This window comes from Aspergillus sclerotioniger, assembly GCF_003184525.1.
Source record: "Aspergillus sclerotioniger CBS 115572 chromosome Unknown BO94scaffold_60, whole genome shotgun sequence".
Lineage (NCBI taxonomy): Eukaryota > Fungi > Ascomycota > Eurotiomycetes > Eurotiales > Aspergillaceae > Aspergillus > Aspergillus sclerotioniger.
Genome location: NW_020291050.1, coordinates 1 through 23,428, shown reverse-complemented (window position 1 = coordinate 23,428; position 23,428 = coordinate 1). Strand labels below are relative to the sequence as shown.

The window sequence follows — 23,428 nt, the reverse complement described above, 5'->3', positions numbered from 1 at the left end:
ATTAGCTGCAGGAAGCTATACTATAGAGATATCTTGGGAATTTTCTACCTTATTGCTGATACAATAGAAATAAACAACCCCAAGCGACTCCAATAATGACCTAGAAACTCCAAGCAACGCAAGAATAACTAAATTGTTCGTTGTTTCACAGAAACAGTCGCAGCCTCTCTATTTGCCAGTTTGTATCCAAGAGCAACAGCAAAATCCAAAACGCCATGGAGAAAGGCCCCCGTTCCGATCCTCAAAGCATATATATTGCGAGAGTGAGATCAAAGCAAAAAAGTCGGAGAAGCAGTAGCTCATGTAGTGAATCATAGGTGATTGGAATGGTATGTCATGTTGTATAAAAGTCTGATCCATCAAGGATAGACGCCATATCACCTATGCAGGTGGGCGGTGGTGGGACGCTCGTTGTTGATTTGGCTAGACGGATGAGTCAAACTTACATATGCTCAATCGGCTCTTCGGGAAGAAGAATTTCTCGATCCCGGTGAGAGCTGGGAAGACAGGCCTTGAGCGGTGGCCGGACAATCTCGTTGAACAGGAAGGTTCCGTAAACGAGGAGTGCGAAACCGGCAACTTGCAGCCACTTGAAGGTTTCCCAGCCTAGGGCGAGGGAGACGAGCCAGATGAAGAGGGTCCGGCATGTGTCGATCGTGCTGCGAGAGGTAGCAGATACGGTGCGGGTGACGGAAAGACCGAAGAAGTTGAAGCCGCTAGGGTAGCGAGTTAGTATGTATAGCGCGAATAGCGGTGGAGGCGAAGGTGAGAAGGGACCTACCCAATGCTGATCATGATTAAGAAGCTGGACATAGCAATTGCTCGGTTGTTGAAAACCTGGCTCCATCCTTCCTTTGCATCGAAGTAGCCGTAGCGACCAGCCTCAGTGCGGCCTACAACCAGGTACAAGATGATGGAGCCAATAACGGTCACAGAGAACCCGAAGATCCCCTCCCAACCAACAACCTGGAGAGGGTCCATCTCATAATTCTCTAAGATCCACTCTTCCAAGACGAATTGCGAGGCGGTGAAGATCTGAGCTGCGGCTATAAGGAGCACACCAATGATGGCTTGTACCGCTTGCGGAGATTGCGTCGTGGCTTGGACTTCCCTGATGGCGTGTGCCACGGTGGCGGCAGTACTCTCTTGTGAGACATCGTGACCTTGGTGGTCACTGAAGAGGGCACCAGCAAGACCAACCAAAGCAACACCGAGAACCACGATGAATAGGGCAAGCCAATGGTAGAGATGGAGCTTGCGGTGGAGGAAAAGGACGCTAAAGAGACCAACAAACAAAACTAGGGCGCCACGAGTCATCTGGTAGACACTTGCAGCGACAAAGAGCAACCCGACGTTCATGAGAGTCGTGCCAGCGATATCGCAACATGCTGGTGCTGCAAGCATGAAGATCTTGCGCCCTTGGAGGGGGATGCGCCCGTCCGGGGACGTAGAGGGCTTCGTGGCATCATCCGATGCTTCGGGTCCTCGAATCGTGTAATCCTCCTCCTCGTCAAATCCCTCCGCTGCGTTGACAGGACGATAGCCACCAGCCAAGAGAGGGGAAGAACTGTTGGACATACGCGGAGCAATATAACGTTGGTAAAGATAGGTCCCAAGGATTACCAGCCAGCTACCCATTTCTCCGGTGAACATCTGGATCCTGCCGTGAAGGGGGGTGCATGAGTAACAGTTTCCATGCTAGAGTCCAGGAGTGGAGCACCTACGTTTGAATGACGGGCTGCTCGAAGGTGCGACGGTATTTGGGGTTTGGTGAATCGCAATTCCACACACATTGCATGTCCTGTCTATCCTGTGAGCCGAAAGGCGCCAGATACGGCAGCCGGGAGTCGGACCTGGTACTTGTTGAGGATGGTATTGCAAACCCCCGTCACTAGCATCATCGTGACCAGGAAGGGAACCGCCGCTTTATTCGCCATGGTGCCTGAAATTCTGGGTCTATGGGGTATAGATTGGGTAAAGATGGGGGGGAAGGGAGGACGCGAGATGGTAGTCGAGGTAGAGAGGCCACTCAGTGGCTCACGAGGGGGACAGATAACTGATAAGACGAGCACCGGGAGTGAAACTAGCTAACCAGGCCGGGGGACTGATTTAAAATTCAAGGAATGCGAGAGTTATTGAGCACCCATCCTGGAACCGGAGGGGAAACACGGAACCTTGAACAAAGAGGAGGAGGATGAAGAAGAGGAGACGGGGATGCTGGAGGAGGGAGCGAGCGGTGGATGTGGATGGGCGAATGACAAGCGCGAGGCGGCGACCTTATCGGCAGCTGATCAGGGATCCGTGACTTGCTTAGGTTGATGATGAACCCCCGATCCCCGTTTCCAGTGGGTCGTCCCGGGCCCCGTCACGGGCGGTACCATACCAAAGGGTTTCCATACTGCCATACACCTTACGGACAATTACAGACAATGACCGACATTACCGACAGATACCCGGCATAGTTCTCAAGGTTGTGTGCAATTAATTGTAGATCGTGCATCAAACCCGACAAGGATACATCCAGTTATCCCGAGCCTCATCATGCTGTGCCTGTTTCAACGACCCGGCCGAGCCTTGCTCGCCGGGCTACTTGCATAGAAGACCCCTTTTTCACTCGCTCCGTGCAACGCCTCGCCTCAGAATCCAGCTAGTAAAACTCAGCAAGTCAGAGACAGAAAACACAAAACCTCCGCGGCTTAATGTACAGGAATCATTCGTGGTTTATGCCAAATGAGATAGTCCGCACGCCGTTCGCCTGCTCAAATCATAAACACTGCTCGTGACAATTGTACCCCCCTATAAGGCGCAAATTGCAATGCCGCTATCGTCCACATTAATCGCCCCGTCTTTGCGGTCGATCATATCCCAGTCGACATCCTCCCATGAATCATTCAGCAGAACCCCATCCTCCAGGCGACCCGGGAAGCTGATCCAATCAGCAGGGAGCCAGCTGTCTTCTGCCATATCTCTCTTGCCGGTCAAATCCACGCTTTTGGGAAGCTCACTATCCTTCGGGGTTTGGGTAATGAGGCCGGTCTCAACGGAATCCGGCGTATCCTTCGCTTGCGTATTGATGAACATCTCCGGGTTCAGGAATTCGTCCATGGCACCGAATCCCAGGCCGCCATCATCGGCAAACTCCATGAATGTGTCCTGTATCGCATCAAGGGAGACCGTACTGCTTGCCCAGGGATCCTGAGGAACTGCATCCATAGAGGGCCCCTGTTCGGCTGGTTTTGTCGGCTCCTTCTTACCGTCCTTGCTGCTGGTTGGCTTGAGGGGCGACGACGTGGGAGCTTTGGCCGTAGACGTGCGAGGGGTCAATTGCTGGTTTGATGCCGGGGAACTAGGCTTCGGGCCTAATTGGCTGGGAGCTCGCCCCATTGGAGTTACACTGCTGGGCACTGGAGTGACTGCCTCAAATTTGACTTCGTTCTTCGATGGTGACGACATTGTACCGGGTTTACCGGCAACCTGCGGAGTATGCTTCAAGGCCTGCAGCCCACTCTTATCTTCTTCTTTCACGAGGCTGTTCCGGAAACTCTCCAGGGCAAACTCCAACGGGTTTTCAATCGTCTCCTCGATCTTGTGGACTTCTTCGGTGTGCTTGTCCAATGCGTTCTGAGTCGCGAAGCTTTGATAACTATTCTGACACTCGGGGGCACTGCATTTGAAAGCACCAGCCAAGGCCGCGCCAGTCGACCTTGTATCGGCCTGCTTGATTAGCTGTGCCTTGGAAGCCGGCGTGCCGGGAGCTGGTGTAGCACCAGCATGAGACTGCTTTCGTTTCTTCGGAGGGGGGAGTTTCAGTTGCTCCGGGGGAATGCTGCCCGGTCCATAAGCATGAGGGACACCCTGGGGAGAGGGAGCTCCAAACGGCGCTTGCGGAATGGCGGAAGTGCCCGAAACAGTCTGGCTAGAGGCTCTGCGGGCCCGTTGAAGTGCTTCCTCCTGCTGTTGCAGTTGTTGCAGATTGCTCGCGTTCAAGGCCGGCATGTTGGGCTGGTTTGGCTGTGCAGATGCTCCCTGGGAGACGCTCGGTCGTGAGCCTGGTACCTGATTTTGCTGTTGATTGACGCGCGCAATCATATGGTGGAACAGCTTCTTTATATAATTGGTGGTACCCGAAAGATAATCTGGCGTAAGCGTGATTTGATCATTGAGAGTCCATTCAGGCCCAGCTTTGAATTGCCTCATCAAATGGATCCGCTGCGTTGCAGTCAGTATTGATCTTCAGAACTATTATCGATACAGCAAAGAGCGCTCGAGACTTACCATTCCAAGCAGGCTGCGCACATTTTTGTCTTGGCCGGGAATCTTAGCGATGAATTGCACAAGCGCATCCATTCTACCTAGATAATCAGTGATATCCCGGAGTTGCTGGGACATGGTCGTCTTCTGCTCTGGCGTTATGGCAACCGGCTCTATTGGAGGCAGATTTCTTGATATCTCATTGTACATCTGCCTGAACCTTTCGGGCAAGTTATTCCACGCCTCTTCCGCGGACGCTCTGCTTATGGAGCCGCCGCGGCTCTGAAGTTGCTGCCTGCGTACGTGTGCTTCGAATTGTGCGCGTTGCTGGGGAGTCATAGCAGCCACTTGCTCACGAGTGATGAACATATTTGGCCGAACCTGTGCAGGGGTTGACCCTGCTGTAGGCTGAACCGGCTTTTGCGCGGGTGTCGCCTGAGGTTCGGCAGGATCGTCATGTTGCCCCTTTCTCTTCAGCGATTGTTTTGCAACGGGTCCTTTAGCGCTCTTCCCAGCTGATGCAGTCTGAGCCTGGGTCTTTGCCGTCAAATTTTGCTGGGGCTGCTGCGCCGTTTGTTGGGAGGGTTGCGACTCCGGTTTAGCTTGAGACATAGTAGACGCCACAGTTACCGGGGGCTGTGGTGCCGGCTGGGTTTGTTGAGCCTGTTGGGCCGCAAGAGCCTGTGCCGCTCGATTCTGGGCCGCCTGAATCTGCTTCTGTCTGTTACGGTGGAGTAACTCTCGGAGCTGTTCGTCGCTCAAGTTCTGTACCTGAGTGCCTAAACGTTGACGGGCCAATTGGATATCCTGCGCACTGATGGGTCGCATAATAGGCAAATTCATTGGCATCTGTTGCTGACCAGGTTGAAGCTGTGGGTTCATCAATGGCTGCGGCTGCCCCTGGAACGGCATTGGCATCCAGGGACCCTGTCCAGTCTGTTCAGGGTTGCGAGCGTTTTCTTTTGATTGGGCGAGGATCTGCGCAAGATGAAGCTTCTGTAGCGCCATTAGCTTGGAGATGTCGACGCCCCCCAACAGCTGCGGATTTGTAGCTGCCAACTGTTTCAGTTGACCCCAGGTTTTGATGTGTTTGGGTACAGCCGATGAGATGCTCGGATTATTGTGCAGGATCGCTGGAGGGAAATGCAATCGATCCATCTCTTTCACCTGGTCCGAAGACATTTCCATTCCTCCGCTATGCTGACGAAGTAGCTGAAGCTTGTAGAGATCTTGCTGACGCTGCTGCTGCTGCTGCTGCTGCTGGCGCTGTTGGACGGACATCTGTCCTGGCAACATCTGATTAGGCGGTTGGGCACCGCTCATGGACGCAAGCTGCTGTTGCAGATTCAGAGAAGCCCGCAGGTTCTGACCATTTGCCATCTGACCGTTCATCATCTGGCCATTGACCATCTGCTGTCCTTGGCTGGACTGGGATGGGGTTTGTTGCATGGGCATCGATTGTTGCGAAGCGCTTGCCCTAGCTAAAGCCTGATTGTTGGCCATCGCACGACGATGTTGGTTCAGCATGAAAATGGTCAACTGTTCATTGGTCATTTGACCGAGCTGCTCTTGGACTGCCGGCGGGAGGTTAGGAGGAATCTGAGGTCTTTGCATAGGCGGCTGTCCATTGATAGATTGAACGTTGGTAGGCTGCTGTCCCATGCCTGGCTGTCGGGATGGGGGCCGGACTTGAGCCGCTACTTGTGCCGGAGACATCTGCCCTGGGGCCATTGGTCGATTCAACATCGGCATAGCCGGGCTTTGTTGTGACATTTGATGTTGCATTCGCGCGCCAGGTTGATTTTGATGAGACATGGCAAATTGGACCTTTGCTGCTGCTTGCACCCGTGCTTGGTCTTGGGCTGACTGAGATTGTGCCTGTGGCTGCGCTTGAAATTGAGATGCTTGTTGAGGTCTATCTTGCGGCATACTCTGTGCATTCTGTACATGCTGCTGGGCAAGAAACTGAGGGCTTATACCAGAGCCGTTCATATTTGCTTGCGAGCCCTGGCCAAGCTGCTGTCCAACCTGGAACATATTTTGCGGCGTCGTGAACGGCGGTTGGTTCATCTGAGAGGAGCTAGCAGGGACCACAAGCTGGCCTGCTTCCTGAGAGCGTAGCCCATCGGCTTGCTGCCCCTGGATGTTCTCAACATTACCAATAAAGGACGACGGATCCAAATTTTGCTGGTTCCCCATCGAAAAAGAGTTCCGTTGCAGGTTTATCATATTCTGGAACATTTGCCGTTGTGTGTTCAGCACAGGGTCGCCTAGCATGGCACTGTTAGGGTCAACCCCAGCACCTGGCGGGCGGTTTAGATCGTTCCGGGTCCGCTTGTACCTCTTCAACTGGGTGAGAGCCTGTGAGCGAAAGAAATAGGTGATTGGGTCCATGTTCTTCCTTTGCAAGTACCCTCGTTGTTCTGGTGTCATGTTCTGCAAATTTATCTTGATCTTATCAAGGTCCTCTGGAGAGGTTTTCGAGATGATTTGAGCGGCTATGCGACAGACTTGATCATACTCCTGCGCGGAAAGGGTGTTTAAGTCGTCCGAAAGCGCTGCCGCGCCACCCGGCCTTTGTTGTGGGCGTTGTTGTTGTTGTTGCTGTTGTTGCTGTTGTTGCTGTTGTTGCTGTTGTTGCTGTTGTTGCTGTTGTTGCTGTTGTTGTTGTTGCTGTAGTACGTTTTGGTGCGGCTGCTGTTGTTGGCGTTGTTGCATAGCAGATTGTTGGCTAAGGTCGCCCATGCCCATCGACATTTGTTGTTGTCCAGACATCGGCGATGCTTGCACGGGACGATTCATTTGGGGGGCAAATTGCGGCTGTCCGACCCCGGGCATTCCCGCTGCTGGCCCTTGGGGCATCATCCCACCTTGCATCACAGCCGCCTGCCTCGCACGAGTATCCCGGATGTGGAGGAGCTTTTCATTGCATTCCCTTTCGTAATCGGCCTGAACGATACCGTAGTTAGACCGGCACAACGCAAAGAGAGCCATCGGCACGTACCTTCTGGCTAGCATCTTTAAACGCCTTCTGTTCAAAAGTCAGTGCCGCATGCGCAGCATTCTGCATGTCGATCCGGGGTTGGATTAGACGAAGGGAGGTGATCCTAGAAGGAGGGGAGTTAGCGCAAGGACCAAAGTCGATTCGGCTGGCGGAAGAGGGAGCGGTGCGATAGTGTTAGATCACACCTCTAGCGTACGGCTAGAGACCGGAAGGGTTCGTATAACGAGAACTTACATTTGATAGACCTTGAGGGCTCGCTCCCTGACAGGGACATCCGCTCGCCAACCCGAATACTGGCCCTGTGCCTGCAGCGCCTGGGCGACTTGACTGAGGATTATTGAATTGTTTTCCGCCTTCTGCGGAAGCTGCATCTGGCCATGCGGCTTGACTCCGCCGTTCATGCCCCCGCCAACATTGGTGAAGTTTGCCGGATTCATGTCAACAACCCCCCTCAATGGGGATCGAGGAGTAGTCCGCGCAAGCTTCGTTGGGTGTCAGCATTCGCCGGCGTCAATGCCAAGCGTCACGATTTGCGATAGAAAGTTGTTCGGATTAAAAGCAGACGGGCGCTCTCCCAGCAGCGTGGTCGGTGCTAGTGATATGTGGGATGGATGGGCGGTGGGGCCTGGGGCAAGAGAGGAAGATAGATAACGATGCAGGGAGTCTCGCAGGTGGATCGCGTTTGAGACTTGAGCTGGTAGCGGAGTCGGCTTCGCTGTAATTCCAAGTAGGTGTTTGAAACGAAGGAGGACGAGCAATAGGGAACCAGCACGGGACGGCAGTAGAACACGGGGGGACCAACGCAGCAGGGAAACAAGGCGTTCGGGCACCAGTGTTCAGTCAAAGCGCTTTCGTTGGCAGATACCCGGGGAGTGTGGCTTGGGGGAGAGTAAGACTAAGCAGGATTGAGCCGGCGGGTGCTGGATCAGTGACAGGGATGTTGCAGTTGCACTGGGCCAGTTAGTGCAGAGCCGTTCGAATCGACGATTATGGAGCTTCCCGGGCCCCAAGAGTTGGAAGGCGGATAGAATAGGTGACAGGACGGAGGAAATGACAAGCGACCTCGGGATCCTAGGAGGGAAAAAAGAGGAACAAGTCAGGATGATGGTCTTCAGGGAATAATATTAATAAATTACGGCAGAAAAGCAAGCGGGAGCCAAGCATCCAACAAGCAGTGGTTCCCAGTGATCTGGTTTGGCAGTGAATGCAGAAGTGCGCAAAAAGCCGAACGGTCGGAAGAGGAGGGCGCTAGAGGTCGAGAAGGAGATCATCATACCTGGGTTTACAGTAAGACAGGTAACCGATAACAGCTGCACGGTGGCGTGTTCGACAAGCGTGTCAGCTGGAGGGGGAGGATTGGACAAAGCAGGTTGTAGAAAAGGAAACAAGTAGCAGCAACAGAATAAGAAGAAGAAGAAGAAGAAGGGTGAAAAGAATAGGAAGAATTCCAAATGAGAGCAGGTGGTTAATGAGAAAGGAAATCGCAGGAGGAATCAGTCTGAGGACCCGAGTCGTAAAGAGAGGGCTCGAAAGGCGGAGGTTGCGAAACCAGGAATTAGACTAAGCAGGGAGGAAAAGCCGGGCTATGAAGAAGGTAAATTGGGTGGTAAAAAAAGAAATGAAAGGAAGGAAATCTAAAAGCAGCAGTTAATGGCCGCAACAAATCCCAATATATGGGTAACAAAGGGGAGGGGGGGGGAAGAGGGAGATTGAAGGTGGGAGGAGGATGAAGAGGAGGACCAGGCAAGAGAAGTTGAAGATCCCGCTTGAAGGGGAGAGAGAGGGAGGGAGAGATCGGGAGGTGGAAGTGGAAGTGGCAGTGGTGGTGGTGGTGAGTGGTGGTAACGGTAAGGTAATGGATGGATGCGCCGCTGCTTTGGTGGTGGTGGTGGTGCCGTGGTGGTGGTGGCCTAAGGCGCGAGTTTGGGTTAGTGTGGCCGACGTGAACAGACTAACAGGTACTAGACTTCCCAGGCCCTTCTTGGGGATCTGCCCGTTGGTGGTGGTCGTCAGTCGGGCAAGGTTAGGGAAACTTAATTAGTCCCTCCACTAGCACCAAGTGGGCAACTACCTACTGCCGTAGGCCCAGAGTGGGCTGCCTGCTAGGTACACTTGCCGTCGGTAGGAGCTAGGTAGGTAGGTACTTAGGTACTATCTACTTAAGTAGGTCCCAGTTTACTAAATAATGGTGGATGAGGATAATAATAATCATTATTATTATTATTACTATTACTATTCATCTCCTTCTCATAGGACATCTAGATGAGAATGACGGCGGCAGCTGGGGACCCCGAAGCGGGCCATCTTCTGGCATTCATGACTGACTCGGACTGCCGGACTGACTGACTGACTGACTACTACTACTACTACTACTACTACTACTACTACTACTACTACTACTACTACTACTACTACTACTACGACTACTACTACAGCAACAACTAACCAACTAGTACCGTAATGGCCTGGTCCGGGTGACTGGCTGAAAGGGACGCAAGGTCTGTCAGGCCAAGAACTGTTGGTTTCGCAGGCCTTCCGGATCGAATTAATGCTTCGTGCTTTTCTTTCTTTTCTCGTCTTTTCTTTTTCCTCTTCCAATGGTCGCGATTCCCGCACAGGGTCGATACCCACGGACTACCTACTTTCATCCTACCGGCAGTCCCCAGGTCCACCAATATGCGCCGGAGAAGCTCTCTCGTCTCAATGCCTTCGTATTTGATTGGCATGTTCTCGGATTGAGAGAAATACCTACCGAGTCAGAGAAGTAGCACACCAGATGGATTCCCGTCCCCTATAGTACTACTCCTACGAAAGCGGCTGCCTGGTTCCATCCATCTTTCCTACCGCTACTCAATCGGACTTTCTAGAGGCGCGTGTACTCCCTGCCCCACTGACAACCCTCTGGTTCCGCGGGACGATAGCCTAACCAGAGACTAGTAATTCGTGCTAATATTATAGAGGGGTGGGCTGAAGGACTGCGATGCTGCTGCTCAGGAGCCTATTATTCTTCTTTCGATAATGCTGAAGAGCGTGTTCGCGATAGATTAATTCAACCAGGCATGTATAGAGATAGTGTGCGTCGGTTGTATTCGAGAAAATATTGAAATTGATGGATTTTCGGTGATGAGTGTACCTGTCTGAGGTACTTCGTCCTTGATCTTACGTTCCGGTTGGTGCTTTCCGGTCTATCCACTGCTAGCTCAATAAAGACAGTCTCTGCCTTGCAGACATCGCACCTAAGTAGATAGTGCCCGTAGGCGGGAGGCCAAAGGAATAGTAGTCAGTTCCGATGCGCGAATAGAAGCCATGACCATCTGCCAATCCGCCGTACCACCAAGGTCGCGGGTGTCAATGCTGCCTCCCCCTTCCGATCCTTTTGCAGCCAGTTTACGATCCAGCCACCTATCGCTCTGCCATATCCATACCCCGTTTCTACACATGAGAACCTCTGGATGCTGAAATCGCCGCTCTCTCCATAGGCCCAGACGTGCGTGCTTTGAATTTAGTTTTTTAATGCGGGTATACGGAGTCAAGTCCCATGGACAGAGTTCGGGTGGCGGGTATGGAGGTAAGGCGTGCCTTTAAGCTCAAGACGCGAGAGGGACAGTGTTGGTAGGAAAACCGGCGGCTGAAACACGCGGTGCCTCAAAGGCTCGGTCTTCCAGAGATATCGGGCTCCCTAGACCATTAGGCCATCGACAAAAGCAATGCGCAGGATGATTGGGATAGTCACACTGATAATAACCATCATAAAGAATAAGAATAGGCACGGAGGGCCATTCTCGTAGATCGCAGGCACCGTGATCCGTACCTAGTGTCGAATGCGGGAAAAAGGCAGAGCCAAGTGGAACCTGACTAAAGGCTACCTTACTCGCCCGCTGTTGCTTCTTTTAGCAGCGGGACACGTCAGGTGATGGCACGTGATGCGGGTGCTGTCGTCACCGGATGGATGCCCTTTGATTAGCATCGACCAACAACGACGAGGTCTGGGAAATGAGATGATCCATAAAACAGGCCTCGTTTCCATAACCAGCCCGATCAAATCGTCCCTCCCGAAGTCCTGTCCTTTTTTTTGCGTCCTTTCCGAACTCGAACCTTCCTGCATGCTCCTGCGACCCCTCGATCCTTGGGTCGATAGTCCCTCTTTTAGTTGACCTACGATGATTATTGATTGACTGATCCAATCGACCAAAGACCCTGGATTATTTCCCCGTACTTGCCTCGTCCACTGCCGTATGTCAAACGACCCCCCATAATCGCCATGATTTCCACCTCGCCTGTTCCCGTCGGGTCCAGCATCTTCTTTACCTTGGCTCTGCTCACGATCTCTGTCCTCGTTCTCCTGCTTTTGCGACGCTTTCTTACGCTCCGCGCTACTCCGGCTTACCTTTCCATTCCCGTCTTCCTTGCGCTCGCGCTTCCGGCCAGTGTCGTACTTTTGGTCCCTATCGACCTAGCATCCAGCTCGCGTGATGGGGGAGGACCCACGGCCATCTGGCTGCCCGACCGTCTAATTCTGGTTTCCTGGCGCATTGCCTACTGGCTTATCTTTGTGCTAACATGGTAGGTGATGTGCAGCGCTACTTGGCCGGTCGCGATTCTCATGTTTCTGATGAATACTGATTTGCTTCCTATCGCTGCAGGGCCATCCTTCCTTTGCTTGGAGAATACATTGATTCGGGCTACCGTGAACCGAAGGGTCGCATCCAATACTCCATCCGTTCGAATGCGCGATACCAACTGATTGTTCTATGCTGTGCGACGGTCGGACTAATCTACATCTCAATCCAAAATGGATTCGAGTTTACCTCCATCAAGACACTCGTGATGGCTCTTGCCTACGTCTGGGGTCTTGTCCTGGCTATCTACCTCATGGGTCACGGACTTGTTTCCATTCCCCGCACTCTCTTCCGTAACGCCAACGTCAGTGGTCGACTGCGGAGAATCCAATCCCATGCACCGAAGCTACATGACCGCTTGATGGACGCGATCAATGACCTTGAAAGCTTGGAGTCACAGGTTGCCCAGCTCCAGCGCCGTAAAACAGGTACCGCTCGCGATTTCCAGGAGTGGATTGAAGAGTTGGCAGAGACAGCGAACTCGCCTGAGCTGCGTTCGGGATTCTTGGAACAGGCGGATGGTCCCGGCACGGTTCCTGCCGTTATCACTGAGCGCTACCTAGCGGATTTGACTCGACGTCTTCAGCGCGCTCGACACCAAAAAGCTCGCTTCGTTGACGAGTGGGATCGCTTGGTCCTGTCCGCCGCGGATATGCAAGCCATTATTAACTCATCGGCATCAACGAAGCTTGAGTTTATCCATTCGCCCCATCGATCGAGCTGGGTACCCAGTGTAAACTTGCTGAGCCCGTACATGCGATACCATCTCTATGTGCACATTATTCCGAACGTGCGACTCGGGCTGGGGGCAATCTTCTCGGCGGCCTCCGTCTGCGTCGTGTGGTCGGAGTTGGTCAAATCCTTGGCGCCTCGGCTTTCTGTGGTGACACTTTCCGTGGTGTCCTACCACAAGGATCCGGCGCCGGTCGGTTTTGGGCGGCAATTGATAGCCTCTGCTTGGCTGCTGTACATGTGCTCGGCGGCATTGGTGGGTGTCAACGACGCCAAAGTGTGGGGCAACCGTGCCTTGGTCCGCCGGAACACGTACGGGGAGAGCGCCTGCTGGTACGCGGGGCTAGTGGCCAGATTGACCGTGCCCATCGCATACAATTTCCTGACCTTCTTGCCTGCGACCGTCCGCCAGAGCACCACGTTCTACAAGTTCCTCGGCCGGTTCATTGATCTGACCCCTCTGGGGAAGGGCTTCGATTACTTCTTTCCGGTCTTCATTCTGCTGCCCATCGGGGCCACCCTTTTCAACCTCTACGGTCGAGTTCAAAACATCTGCAGCTGGGGGCTGATCGAAGAAGACGACGATGACCTGGAAAATAACCCTGGCGGCTACGGGCTCGGCGGGTGGCGAGAGGGACGTGATCTTATCGAGCGGGAACTCAACGGCCTCGGCTCGCTGGGGCTTTCCGCCCGGGGCAGTCGGTCGCCTCGCCCAGCCAGTAGCATTGACGAGGACACGCCTGCCTATTCATCCTCCCGGACCGCACTGCTGGAGAACCCGCGAACCCCTCGAGCCTCCAGGGGGACGGCTGCTACCACCCCGCTGATGGAGGACGAGGAGGACGAAGATAACTTTCTCCAGTCATTTGCCCACCGAGTGAGGAACACTCTCGAGACCGCCAGCAAGCCTCAGTGGCTGCAGGGCGACTCCTTCCGCCTTCCACGGTGGATGGGAAGCGAGGGGAATGAAGGCAACAGTGGTCTGGCAAGGTGGTTTGGTGGTCGACCGGCGCCTGGCGGGGTCAGACTCTGAGGAAACCGACTGGTCGGTAGTGTAACCTATACTTGCTGCATTGCGGAGGCGTTGCTGGTAGATCATCTTGGTTGGTAATATTTGTATAGATGTATATAGTAGCTATCATTGATTTTGCTCTTATCGAGCTGTACAAGGACTCCAATATTGCATTACCTCCGGAAGTATGTCTTCGCGGCATATCTTCTATCTCATTATACTGTTTGTTTCTTTATGTTGACTATCATACGTCTATGATATACATAGCCCAGAGCTATCGGTGTTCATAATCCTACCCAAAATGTGGAACCCAACAGATGCGGGGAAATCCCCAACCCAGAGTGTCTGTTACCCACCAACCTAGCGCTACGTCGATCACACTGCAGGCGTATGTTACCATGCCCAGCATACAGCAGGTACCACCTGCTGATGTATGCATATGCAAATCAGATAGGCCAGGGGGGCAAGGAGCAGGGGGTTACGACAGGCCTAGTCAAGTGTCTCCAAGCCGAGAAGCATAAGCTTGTGACTGCCATCCTAACAATGGACATCCATCACCTTTCTCCCTTCCGATGTAACTAGCACGTGTTCCTTATTCCATGAAGACCGATGGTACCGATGATTGGGCCATTCTTACCATATAAGGTTGAATATCACACCGAGGGGGGCTTAAAGTTACAGAGGCTTGACGAACCACGCGACGAGTCTATCGGCGGCTGCCCATCCCTCCCAAGGCACCGACCGACTCTGTGGCCTATTTTCCTGTGTGCCTATCAAGGTTACGAGCTCACATGGTTTCAGCCGGCTCCTGGCGGGGGGTTTCTCGTGTTTGTGGTGCTGTGCGATTTTAGTTGGGGGAATAGTAAGCATGTGTTGTCGATCTATCTTCCCTTTGAATGTCGCGGAGCCATATATCAAGACTGGACTGCCTGAATATCTTCAAAGAGGGGAATAAGCAGGACGGTCGGGTTGGGTAAGAATTCCGCTATAGTGGGATCATCTTATGCGCTGGATGGCCAGGCGTCGGGATTCGTTGAGAAAAAGAAACCCAACCTGACATGCACACTGCACTGTGCTCGGTGCATGCCACGTGTGGTCGATCAGATGGGATAGTGTGTGCAGGACTTGTGTGACAACCTATGAAAGAGTATACAGTGTGTTTGGGATGCAGATTGAGTATGTCTAGCCTGGTGGTTTTAGGGTTGGGGTGATTCCCTCCATCAATCCGTAAGTATTCATTTGGCAGAGCCTAGATATTTATCATTGTTGGTCTTGGCCGACCATGCCTTTCCATAGTAAGCCTCGGAGTCCACATGGTGCTCGTGTTTTCTTCATCGCGTGAGGAGAAGAAGAAGCAAGGCACCGACAGGCACCTGGAGTCTGCCTTGACTAAGTCGCAATTCACTGTAGCGGCAAAAAAAAAAGCCCACTCCGCCTTATCTGCCTGTCCGGGGCTAAAGTGGCCAGCTTCCATGACCTCAACAACCCTCGTCATTCCCCTCATTATTGCCTCGTGCTTGGCCATCAATCCATGAGCCAGCTGCTCTCTCACGTTTCTCTGTCCTCCCTGGGCGAGACGTGTGCTTCCTACTTAGACCACGTCGCCACCAACCTTCCCCCGTCCCTGCACACCTTCCACCACCAGCTCGTCAACTCCCTTTCATCCGCCAAAGCCTCGTCTTCCCTGCGCCTGCTCACTCCCTGGCCCGAGTTGGTCGCCGACCACGTCGATAGCGCTTATATAGTCCCGGTCGCTTACACCCTTATCGCCTGCACAGTTGTGCTTCTCGCCATGTCGTGGCGCAATCAGTTTACCAACTTCTGGCGCCGCAGCTCCCCCAGTTATACCAACGTCGACAATCCTCCCCATGTCAGCGATAGTGATTACAGTTATATTACGCACGATGATATCGTCGACTCGCCTGCCCCCGGGTACCGGAACCAGTACACCGGGGCTGAGGATAGCGAGCCCGACACCTTGATTCTGAAGCACCGCAAGGAAAAGTACGAGCTGAATTTCCCTGCCTATGCTATCAACGACGGAGCCCTCAGCGTGGGCCAACTGAGACAGCAGGCGGCGAAAGCGATGCGCACACCTGACCCGAACCGGATCAAGCTTCTCTACAAGGGGAAGTTGTTGGACAACGATGCGCTGCCATGTCGGTCGGAAGGTCTCAAACAGCAGTCGGAGGTGCTCTGTGTTGTCTCCGGTGTTGAGCCTGGCGAGAGCTCGCCCAGCGAAACCTCCGAGGCCGAGGCTGATAAAAATGCCGAGTCGGCCCGTCAGGAGGAATCGCGTCGCAAGCGGTCGGGCAAGAAGAAGCGCCAAAGCAAGAATAAGAAGAAGGGGAAGCAGGCCGATACTCTTGCACCACCGGCCGAACCTCAGCGGCCATCCTCTGCCGCTGGCGGATCCGGCATGCCGTCACCTTCGCCCAGTCTGAATGCCTTCCGCACGCCGCTCGAGCAAGTGGACGGCCTGTTGTCGTACCTGCGTCTGGAGCTGCTTCCGCTTTGCGAGGAGTATATCACGAACACCCCGACGGATGCTAAGTCGCGGGACTTTGAGTACAAGAAGCTGAGCGAGACAATCCTAGCACAGGTCATTCTGAAGGCGGACGGCATCGAGCCCTCGGGCCAGGAGGGTGCTCGTGAGGCGCGTAAAGCTCTCATCAAGGAAGCGCAGAATGCGCTCAACAGCCTAGATCAGGCGAGGAATAATTGAAACATGCAACTTGTTATATGTACATGAAATTGGAAGATATATGGAAAGATGACGATAATAATACAAGACGGAATAGAGAACCAATATACTACATTTGCTCTGATTCGAACACTGGGTTCCTGCACCTCCGGGTACCTGTGACATGGTTTTTGCATGATGACGATGTCCGGGTGATTTGGTGGCACTAGATAAGGTGCAGATTAATGTGAGATAGTGCGAGCAATAGCACTCCACGTGCCTGTGGTTTGGTGTGATGAGAGGGGATACTCTCCGAACGAGTGCAAACGCGTTCCAACCAAGGATAGCCCGGTTTAGGGACAGTCAAGGTTGCGGATGACCTTGGAAGGTCAAACCTTGGCGGATACGAGCCTGTCAGCACCGGTTTGGGCTCGTTTGTTCTGCTTATGCTTTACACTGTCGTCATGGACCAGTTGATTGAAGTCGTTTGTCTGTAATGAAGATACTGGTATCGTCCGGTCATGACAAGGCAAGGGTTGTATATATCCTGGGGGGTTATAGAGCCAAACGACGACCTTCATAACGACTATGTAATTATCCCCATCTTCTGCATATACATATAGTATGGTTTCTTTTTCGGCCACTATAAATGGTAGTGGTGGGCAGATCCCGGGCAATGCATTCCCAACGATATACAAATTAAGGTAGTCGCCCGACTATCTAGTGGGACTTTTATGCTGTTGAGATCTACCGATATCAAAGCTAGGCGAATTGTGACTAGCTGCCTCGCTTAAAGGCGAAGGAAGGATACGTATCATCACAGTAGTCCGATCTACCTATCTAGCTGAGATGTGACTCGAGGGTCCCTTCTCCCTAGCCCCTTAGCCTCGGTTGGCCGTTACGCCGTCACTGGCGGACTCGATGTCATATCGGACTGATCGACTAGGTCCAGGCAAACAGGCAGACTTTATTCCCAATCCAGGGGCAACGCATCCCGGCGAAAGGCCGGAGGGAAATGAAATCAAATCAACTGTACAGAGTAATGAAAGGAAATGAAATGAAATGAAATGAAATGAGATGAGATGTGAGGGCTCAGCTGCAAGCCTGGGGCAACCAGAATTGGGCGGCACATGGGCGTTGATGGCAGGCAGTTAGAACGACCGATCGACAACCGACATCTTTTTTTTTTCAGCGTCGGTCCCTTCCTTGTCGGCGTTGGGAGGGCTGATTGGCCGGATGGATTCTAGGCTGTCTGATAGTCGCCGGCGGACTAAGCCGCTCGGGGCGTAGCTTGCCTGCCCCCGTGTCTCTCACTTTGGCTCTCTCTTTCGCTCTCGCTCGCAGTTGTCTCGCTGTCTTGTCCTTCTCCTTCTCCCTCCTCCTCCTGCTCCATCTTTTCTAGACCACTCGTATTCTTCCATTCCCCTCTTCTTCTACTTCTACTACCTCTCGTTGGATCGGACCCTTGACAGTGGACTCGACCTCTCTCCTCTTTCTCTATTGAGACTTTAATTTGTCACCCAAACTGTCCTGGCGCCACGGTCCAGCCACATCTTTGCACCACTCCTTTTCCTTGGTCTTCCCCTCCTCTCTCCTCCGCCTCCTCTCCTCCAGTGGTTCAACTTCGACTTCTACCTACCCCTCGTCGGGTTTCTCCCTCCCCTGCTCGAGTCGACTAATTTTTAACTCCTTTAATACATCCTCGACCTTAATTCCATTTTCTTTACCCCTCCCCGACGATTCTGATTCCCGGACCGAACAATCTGCCAGCCGCCATCGGCCTATAATATTGTCTGGCCCTGAGATACGTCCACGGTACCGATCCCGCCGGTCCCTAACTTCCCACCTCGTCCACCCCGGCTACATCACGCTGCAATTTTAAGGCTCCGGAATCTCCACTCACTTGCTGTTTACGATTTCCTCCTTTCGGATCGACTCTGGTGTTCCGCCCCCCCCTTTCTTACCGACTCGTGAACCCCGAGGCACATCTCCCAACCACCCGCCCCTCACATCGTACATACAGTTGTTGGCTTAGGGGTCCTCGAGACAACGGCCCAGCGCGGTTGGTGATTCTGGTCTGTGCGCTACTGGGATGGCCTGATCGGGGAACAAGACGGGAAAAATTCACTTAGTGACACTCTCTTTAATTATCCTGCCACCACGACCGCCGCACCCACGGGTTCCAGCTGGTCTGGCCTTGTCTGAATCTTAATATTGCTGTTGGAATGGCGGGGACCGCTACGGCGACTTATACTACAGATGTTTGGACGTCCCCCAGTGTAGACGGGAGTCAGTGGGAGTATGCTGTCCCGATTCGTCAGGATGTAAGTACCTGCATACCCTGTCTGTTGCACTGCATCGTGCGGCCTCTGCTGGCAGTCGGATCGCATGCTGACCTAGGCCTGGTAGAGTACCAACCATCGCTCCAAGTCACGTTCGTCCCGCGAATCTCACGCCCGGTCCAAGGAGCGTAACTCCAAAGGCTCTCGCAGCTCATCCTTGTCGCGACATGCCCATGGCCACGAGCATTTCAACCCCCGAGGCCGTCGAGAATTCAGCCACAGTCGGCGCGGAAGTGAAGCAGAAAGCTCGCGGTCGATCTACGGGCACGACATTGGCAGCCCCCGGGCCGGAAATGTGAAGGACTCGGTGGATGCACTTTATCGAAAGGGATCGGTGCGACAGGGCGAGCGGAACGAGGGCATTGGGTTGTATATGAACGAGTTCGACCAAGACAACTGGATCCATCGCGACAAGCTGGCCAAGATCGAGAGTGAGGAGCTGCATCAGGCTGCCATCCTCCTACAGCGTCGGGCTGGAGCCGAGGGCAACAAGACGGGTCGCTCGAAGAACCATGACTCGTATGGGGCCAGCCCGCCAACCGAACTAGAACCATGGCCTAGTCTGCTTGATGACCCCCGTTCTCCGACTTTATCGGAAGGAGGCGAGCGCCAGAACTGGGATCTTCGTCGACCAGAAGAGATTGCGGCGGAGAAGACGGACGATGGAGCGTCGGGCTTCTACCGCAACCCGGGACAGGGCAAGAGCTCTTCGCGAATACCCGTTCCCACGGCCAGCCCGGCAACGACTTCGCCGGGGCAAGCCGGACGGGAGTTCCCGATACAGCGCAAGCGGGCATCGACGAACGGCGACGACGAAGTTTTGTCCTTTGGGATGCCCCGTCGGGCGAGTGAGCCGATGTCGGTGGACTCTGCCAGCAATATTACTCCGGCAGGGAGCCGGCCTGGTAGCCGCGGGAACGCCCTGCAGAATGCCGCGGGCAAGAAGACGACGGCCAAGGGCGCCACGAATCGCAAGACGTCGGCACCCCCGGCGACACGGAAGGCGACGCCGAGAAGCCGGGTGCCGTCGAGCACACAGCGGACTGGCAAAAACGACAACCGCCCGATCAACCGACCGGAAGGCGACCCGCCATGGCTGGCGACGATGTATAAACCGGATCCCCGTCTGCCGCCGGAACAGCAAATTCTGCCCACACATGCACGACGGATGCAGCAGGAGCAGTGGGTTAAGGAGGGCAAGACGCCTACTACATATGATCGCGAGTTTGCGCCGCTAGCCATTGGGCATGATGGGCCGATTCCGATGGAAAAGCTGGCGCCGAAAGAAGAGCCGGAGCCGGCGAGTACGGAGGAAAAAGAGAAGGGAAAAGAGAAAGAGAAAGAAGAGCCGGTACCTCAGAAGAGCCCGAGCTTGAAGAAGAGTCCAAGCCTGCAGGCACCCAAGGGATCGGAGCCGGGGCGGCCGAATTCGAGCACGGGGTACAGCACGATGCCGCGGGTGCAAGAGCCACCGATGGCGGCGCTGCAGCCGAAATGGAGCCCGCCGGTGGTGACGGCGCAGGAGCCGCCGCCGAAGGAGAAGGGATGCGGGTGTTGCATAGTGATGTGAGGTTAGTATTGGCATACCGTCTTTAAGATACCTATTTCCTGCATTGTGGAATTGTTTTTGAGCGTTGGGTGGGTGGTGTTGATCTGTCTAGGATTTTAATAGCCATTTCACCATTGTCATTCATTTGATTCCTTGATCTGATTCTTTCGATTCTTGATCTGGTTTATTCCTTGATTTCGATTGATCTATTGATTTACTGTTTGAGCCCTGCATTAAGCGGTCATTACGACATCACGCGTCTTTCTTTTGCATCAGCTTTTCTATGTGGTAGTAATAGACATTGAATGGTATTGATACCTAATTAGTATACTTCATATACTTTAATGTAGATGATTTTAGCGCTGAGAACTAGATCGCTCCCGTTGGTTCCTATTTTTACAGAGAGAATATGATTTACTTTCTATTGCTATTACTCAATGCTTTGCTCCCCCAAGGGGGGGAGGGTGTGGAGAAAAAGGAGGTCAAACCCTCTTTAAGTGCATATTCAAACTGTAGGTTTGAATCAGATCTTTACATAGTTCATACTATAGGTTTGAATCAAGTATTGCATTTTTAGATGCTTGATAGAGTTCTTTAAAGTGCTTGACAGAGTTCTTTGGAACACTTGATTACTTTGGGAGCGCTTGATAGAGCCCTTTAAAATACTTGGTTAAGTCCTTTAAAACACTTGATAAGTCCTTTATAAGCACTTGACAGAGCCCTTCAACAACACTTGACTTCTCTAGCTATACAGGATGCCTATAGCTACATGCTTTTGAAAATGTGTTACCAAACCACCTTGGGCTTCAGTAGGTGTATAGTGGATATAGTCCGGAGTAACCTTCTAGAACCCTCCGGAGTAACTAAGAGACGGACGATGATGCCATCTGACTAAGCACCATGAACTGACTAGCGGCACTTGCGTAATTCCGGCCCTCAATTCACCAATCCACCAACCACTCGCATCTTATCCATCCATCCCAGCAATTATACCTACCGACTTTATAAACCCCTCCTACCCCGCCCCCCCTCACCTTCTCCTCTCTATATATCTATCTCCCAAGCGACTCCGGTCCAACCGCCCACCATTTCCTCCATCTTCACTCGTCTGTTCGGCTCCTTTGCCGCTTCTTCACCTGCCACCATGTCCGCCGCTAAGACTAAGGCCCAGACTTTGATTAATGAGAATGGCGTTGGTAAGCATACCCCTCCCCCCTTCCCTCTTTTCTCTTGCTACTTATGCATCTGTTTATTATATTATTGTTTAATATGGATGTGTGTGTGTGTGTGTGTGGATATGTCACTAATGTCATGGAAATGGATAAATGTAGTCGTCTTCTCCAAGTCCTACTGTCCTTACTGCACCGCTAGCAAGGATCTCTTGAATAGCCTCGGCGCGAAGTATACTGCGCTGGAATTGGATCAGATTCGTGAGTTGTCTTCCTTTCTTTCTCTTTGTCTACTATACCTCTCTTCTTTATCTATACTCTATACGACGTGCTATTCTAGCTCGAATGAATGAATGAATGAATGCTAATATGTATATGAACCAGCCGACGGAAGCGCCATCCAGTCCGCCCTCGAGGAGATCTCCAAGCAGCGCACCGTCCCCAACATCTTCATTAAGCAGCAGCACATTGGCGGAAACTCGGATCTGCAGAGCAAGAAGGGCGCGGAGTTGAATGGTCTGTTGACTGAGGCGGGGGCTTTGTAATTAGCTCTCTCTCTCTCTCTGTGTGTGTGTGTGTGTCGGTGTCTTAATGATGGGGTTGTGGAGTGGGGAGGATAAAGTAATGAATGCTTAGGTTATTATATGTGGTTATGTGTTGTGGTATATGTATGGTATACTTGTGGTTGAGGGGGGAGGGTTGTATGGTATAGAATGAGTGAGTGAGGATAGAGTACATTCATATTATACAAGTATACATACGGAGTATAGTTATAGTATAGGATGGATTCAAACAGTCCCAACCGGCCGTTCCACCACCGCCATAATCCCATCCACCACACTCCGTCTAGCTCCCTCACTCGAGACATTCTTTCCCGCCAGATAATTCAACCACACCAACCGACTAATCCTCTCATCCGACACTCGCCCCATATACCTTCCAACCCCCTTATCCCCCCAAGCCAACACATCCAACTGACCCTTGGATCCCCTGGCCAACACCAACGTCTGACCCTTGGGCACATTCTTCTGTCCCGCTCCACTAAACAACCCCTTAAACACCCCCATCGCCTCCCCAAACGCCTCTCCCTCAAACTCCCCACCAGCACCACCAGCAGCAATAGCATTATACTTCTTCGCCCGTCCCGTAATCCCCCTCACCCAACCATCCCTCAAATGCAAGAAATCCGTATTCCTCGTCGGCACAATCCTAAACGCCGTCCTCAATCCATTCTCCCTCACTATCCCCTCCCACGCCTCATCCCCCCTCTCCGCCTGATCCAGCAACAACTCCCTCAACTTGTCCCGTTCCATCGAAACCAACGACGTCGCCGCCGCAGCACCAACCTCATTTGCAATCACCTTTTCCCCGCCCTCGTCCACATGAGGCGGATGCACCGCCGTCTTCACAAGGCGGGATTGCAGTTCCGCTAGGTCCGATTTCGCCACGTACATTCCCACAACATAGACTTGGATATTGAGGAATGAGACCGTCCGGATACCCAGGCCAAGAAGGTGGTATTCCTCCTCCTCCTTCTCTACACCCTTCTCCCCGGATTTAAACTCCTCTCCAGATTTCACAGGAGTTTGTTCCCCCTCAATCCAAGTAGGAAGTCTAATCACGGAAGGAAAATAAGGAATTGAGCTTGTCCCTGTCTCTACCTCTCCTTTTCCTTCTCCTTCTCCTTCTCCTTCTCCGTGGATAATAGTCAACGCAGGGTTACTAGGAAATAATCCACCCGGTCCATCGAGTTTCATTGCCCCGTTTGAGTTCGTTTCCCCATCCGTTGTAGCTTTCTCTTCGGATTCCTTGCTGTTGCTGTTGCTGCTGGCGGTAGATTCAAGTCCAAAAACATCCGACTTTATCACAGCGTACATTCCCACCGCGCAGAGAACCATTCCGCTCGCGGAAATGAGCATCGAGCGTTTTGTGCGCGCGAGGTCCTGCTCGCGACTGCGGGGGGAGGGAGTGCGGAGGGGGTTCTTGGTGTTGGTGTTGGTGCTGGTGCTGGTGCTGGTGCTGGTGCTGGTGCTGGTGCTGGTGCTGGTGTTGCGGATGGTTCGGGGG

The 23,428-nt window shown here is 53.0% G+C and overlaps 7 protein-coding genes across 7 annotated transcripts; 4 read left to right on the top strand and 3 right to left on the bottom strand.

The window, feature by feature from the left end:
* Window position 1: 1 nt before the first annotated feature.
* On the bottom strand, window positions 2-1,713 carry BO94DRAFT_355854 (putative nucleotide-sugar transporter). The gene is made up of 2 exons (XM_025607128.1): window positions 782-1,713; window positions 2-716 (listed from the first exon to the last, which is right to left on the bottom strand). The coding sequence occupies exons 1-2, from the start codon at window positions 1,651-1,653 to the stop codon at window positions 443-445; spliced, it is 1,146 nt and encodes a 381-aa protein (XP_025461381.1). The 5' UTR covers window positions 1,654-1,713; the 3' UTR covers window positions 2-442.
* Window positions 1,714-2,796: 1,083 nt separating this feature from the next.
* Window positions 2,797-7,692, bottom strand: BO94DRAFT_591427 (uncharacterized protein; the record flags this gene model as incomplete). Its single annotated transcript, XM_025616107.1, has 4 exons — window positions 2,797-4,209; window positions 4,276-7,200; window positions 7,256-7,358; window positions 7,490-7,692. 4 exons carry the CDS (start codon window positions 7,690-7,692, stop codon window positions 2,797-2,799), a joined length of 4,644 nt encoding a protein of 1,547 aa, XP_025461380.1.
* A 3,543-nt stretch (window positions 7,693-11,235) lies between these two features.
* On the top strand, window positions 11,236-13,742 carry BO94DRAFT_540877 (LMBR1 domain-containing protein). Its single transcript, XM_025613010.1, has 2 exons — window positions 11,236-11,818; window positions 11,899-13,742. Exons 1-2 carry the CDS (start codon window positions 11,517-11,519, stop codon window positions 13,637-13,639), a joined length of 2,043 nt encoding a protein of 680 aa, XP_025461379.1. The 5' UTR covers window positions 11,236-11,516; the 3' UTR covers window positions 13,640-13,742.
* Window positions 13,743-14,980: 1,238 nt separating this feature from the next.
* BO94DRAFT_355752 (BAG family molecular chaperone regulator) lies at window positions 14,981-16,517 on the top strand. The gene has a single exon (XM_025607127.1). The coding sequence runs from the start codon at window positions 15,150-15,152 to the stop codon at window positions 16,341-16,343; it is 1,194 nt and encodes a 397-aa protein (XP_025461378.1). The 5' UTR covers window positions 14,981-15,149; the 3' UTR covers window positions 16,344-16,517.
* A 2,009-nt stretch (window positions 16,518-18,526) lies between these two features.
* On the top strand, window positions 18,527-20,213 carry BO94DRAFT_561586 (uncharacterized protein; the record flags this gene model as incomplete). Its single annotated transcript, XM_025614229.1, has 2 exons — window positions 18,527-18,625; window positions 18,711-20,213. The coding sequence occupies 2 exons, from the start codon at window positions 18,527-18,529 to the stop codon at window positions 20,211-20,213; spliced, it is 1,602 nt and encodes a 533-aa protein (XP_025461377.1).
* A 1,123-nt stretch (window positions 20,214-21,336) lies between these two features.
* On the top strand, window positions 21,337-21,906 carry BO94DRAFT_480264 (glutaredoxin; the record flags this gene model as incomplete). Its single annotated transcript, XM_025608786.1, has 3 exons — window positions 21,337-21,388; window positions 21,524-21,622; window positions 21,746-21,906. The coding sequence occupies 3 exons, from the start codon at window positions 21,337-21,339 to the stop codon at window positions 21,904-21,906; spliced, it is 312 nt and encodes a 103-aa protein (XP_025461376.1).
* On the bottom strand, window positions 21,760-23,418 carry BO94DRAFT_540871 (chalcone isomerase domain-containing protein). Its single transcript, XM_025613009.1, has one exon. It carries the CDS (start codon window positions 23,257-23,259, stop codon window positions 22,150-22,152), a length of 1,110 nt encoding a protein of 369 aa, XP_025461375.1. The 5' UTR covers window positions 23,260-23,418; the 3' UTR covers window positions 21,760-22,149.
* Window positions 23,419-23,428: the final 10 nt, after the last annotated feature.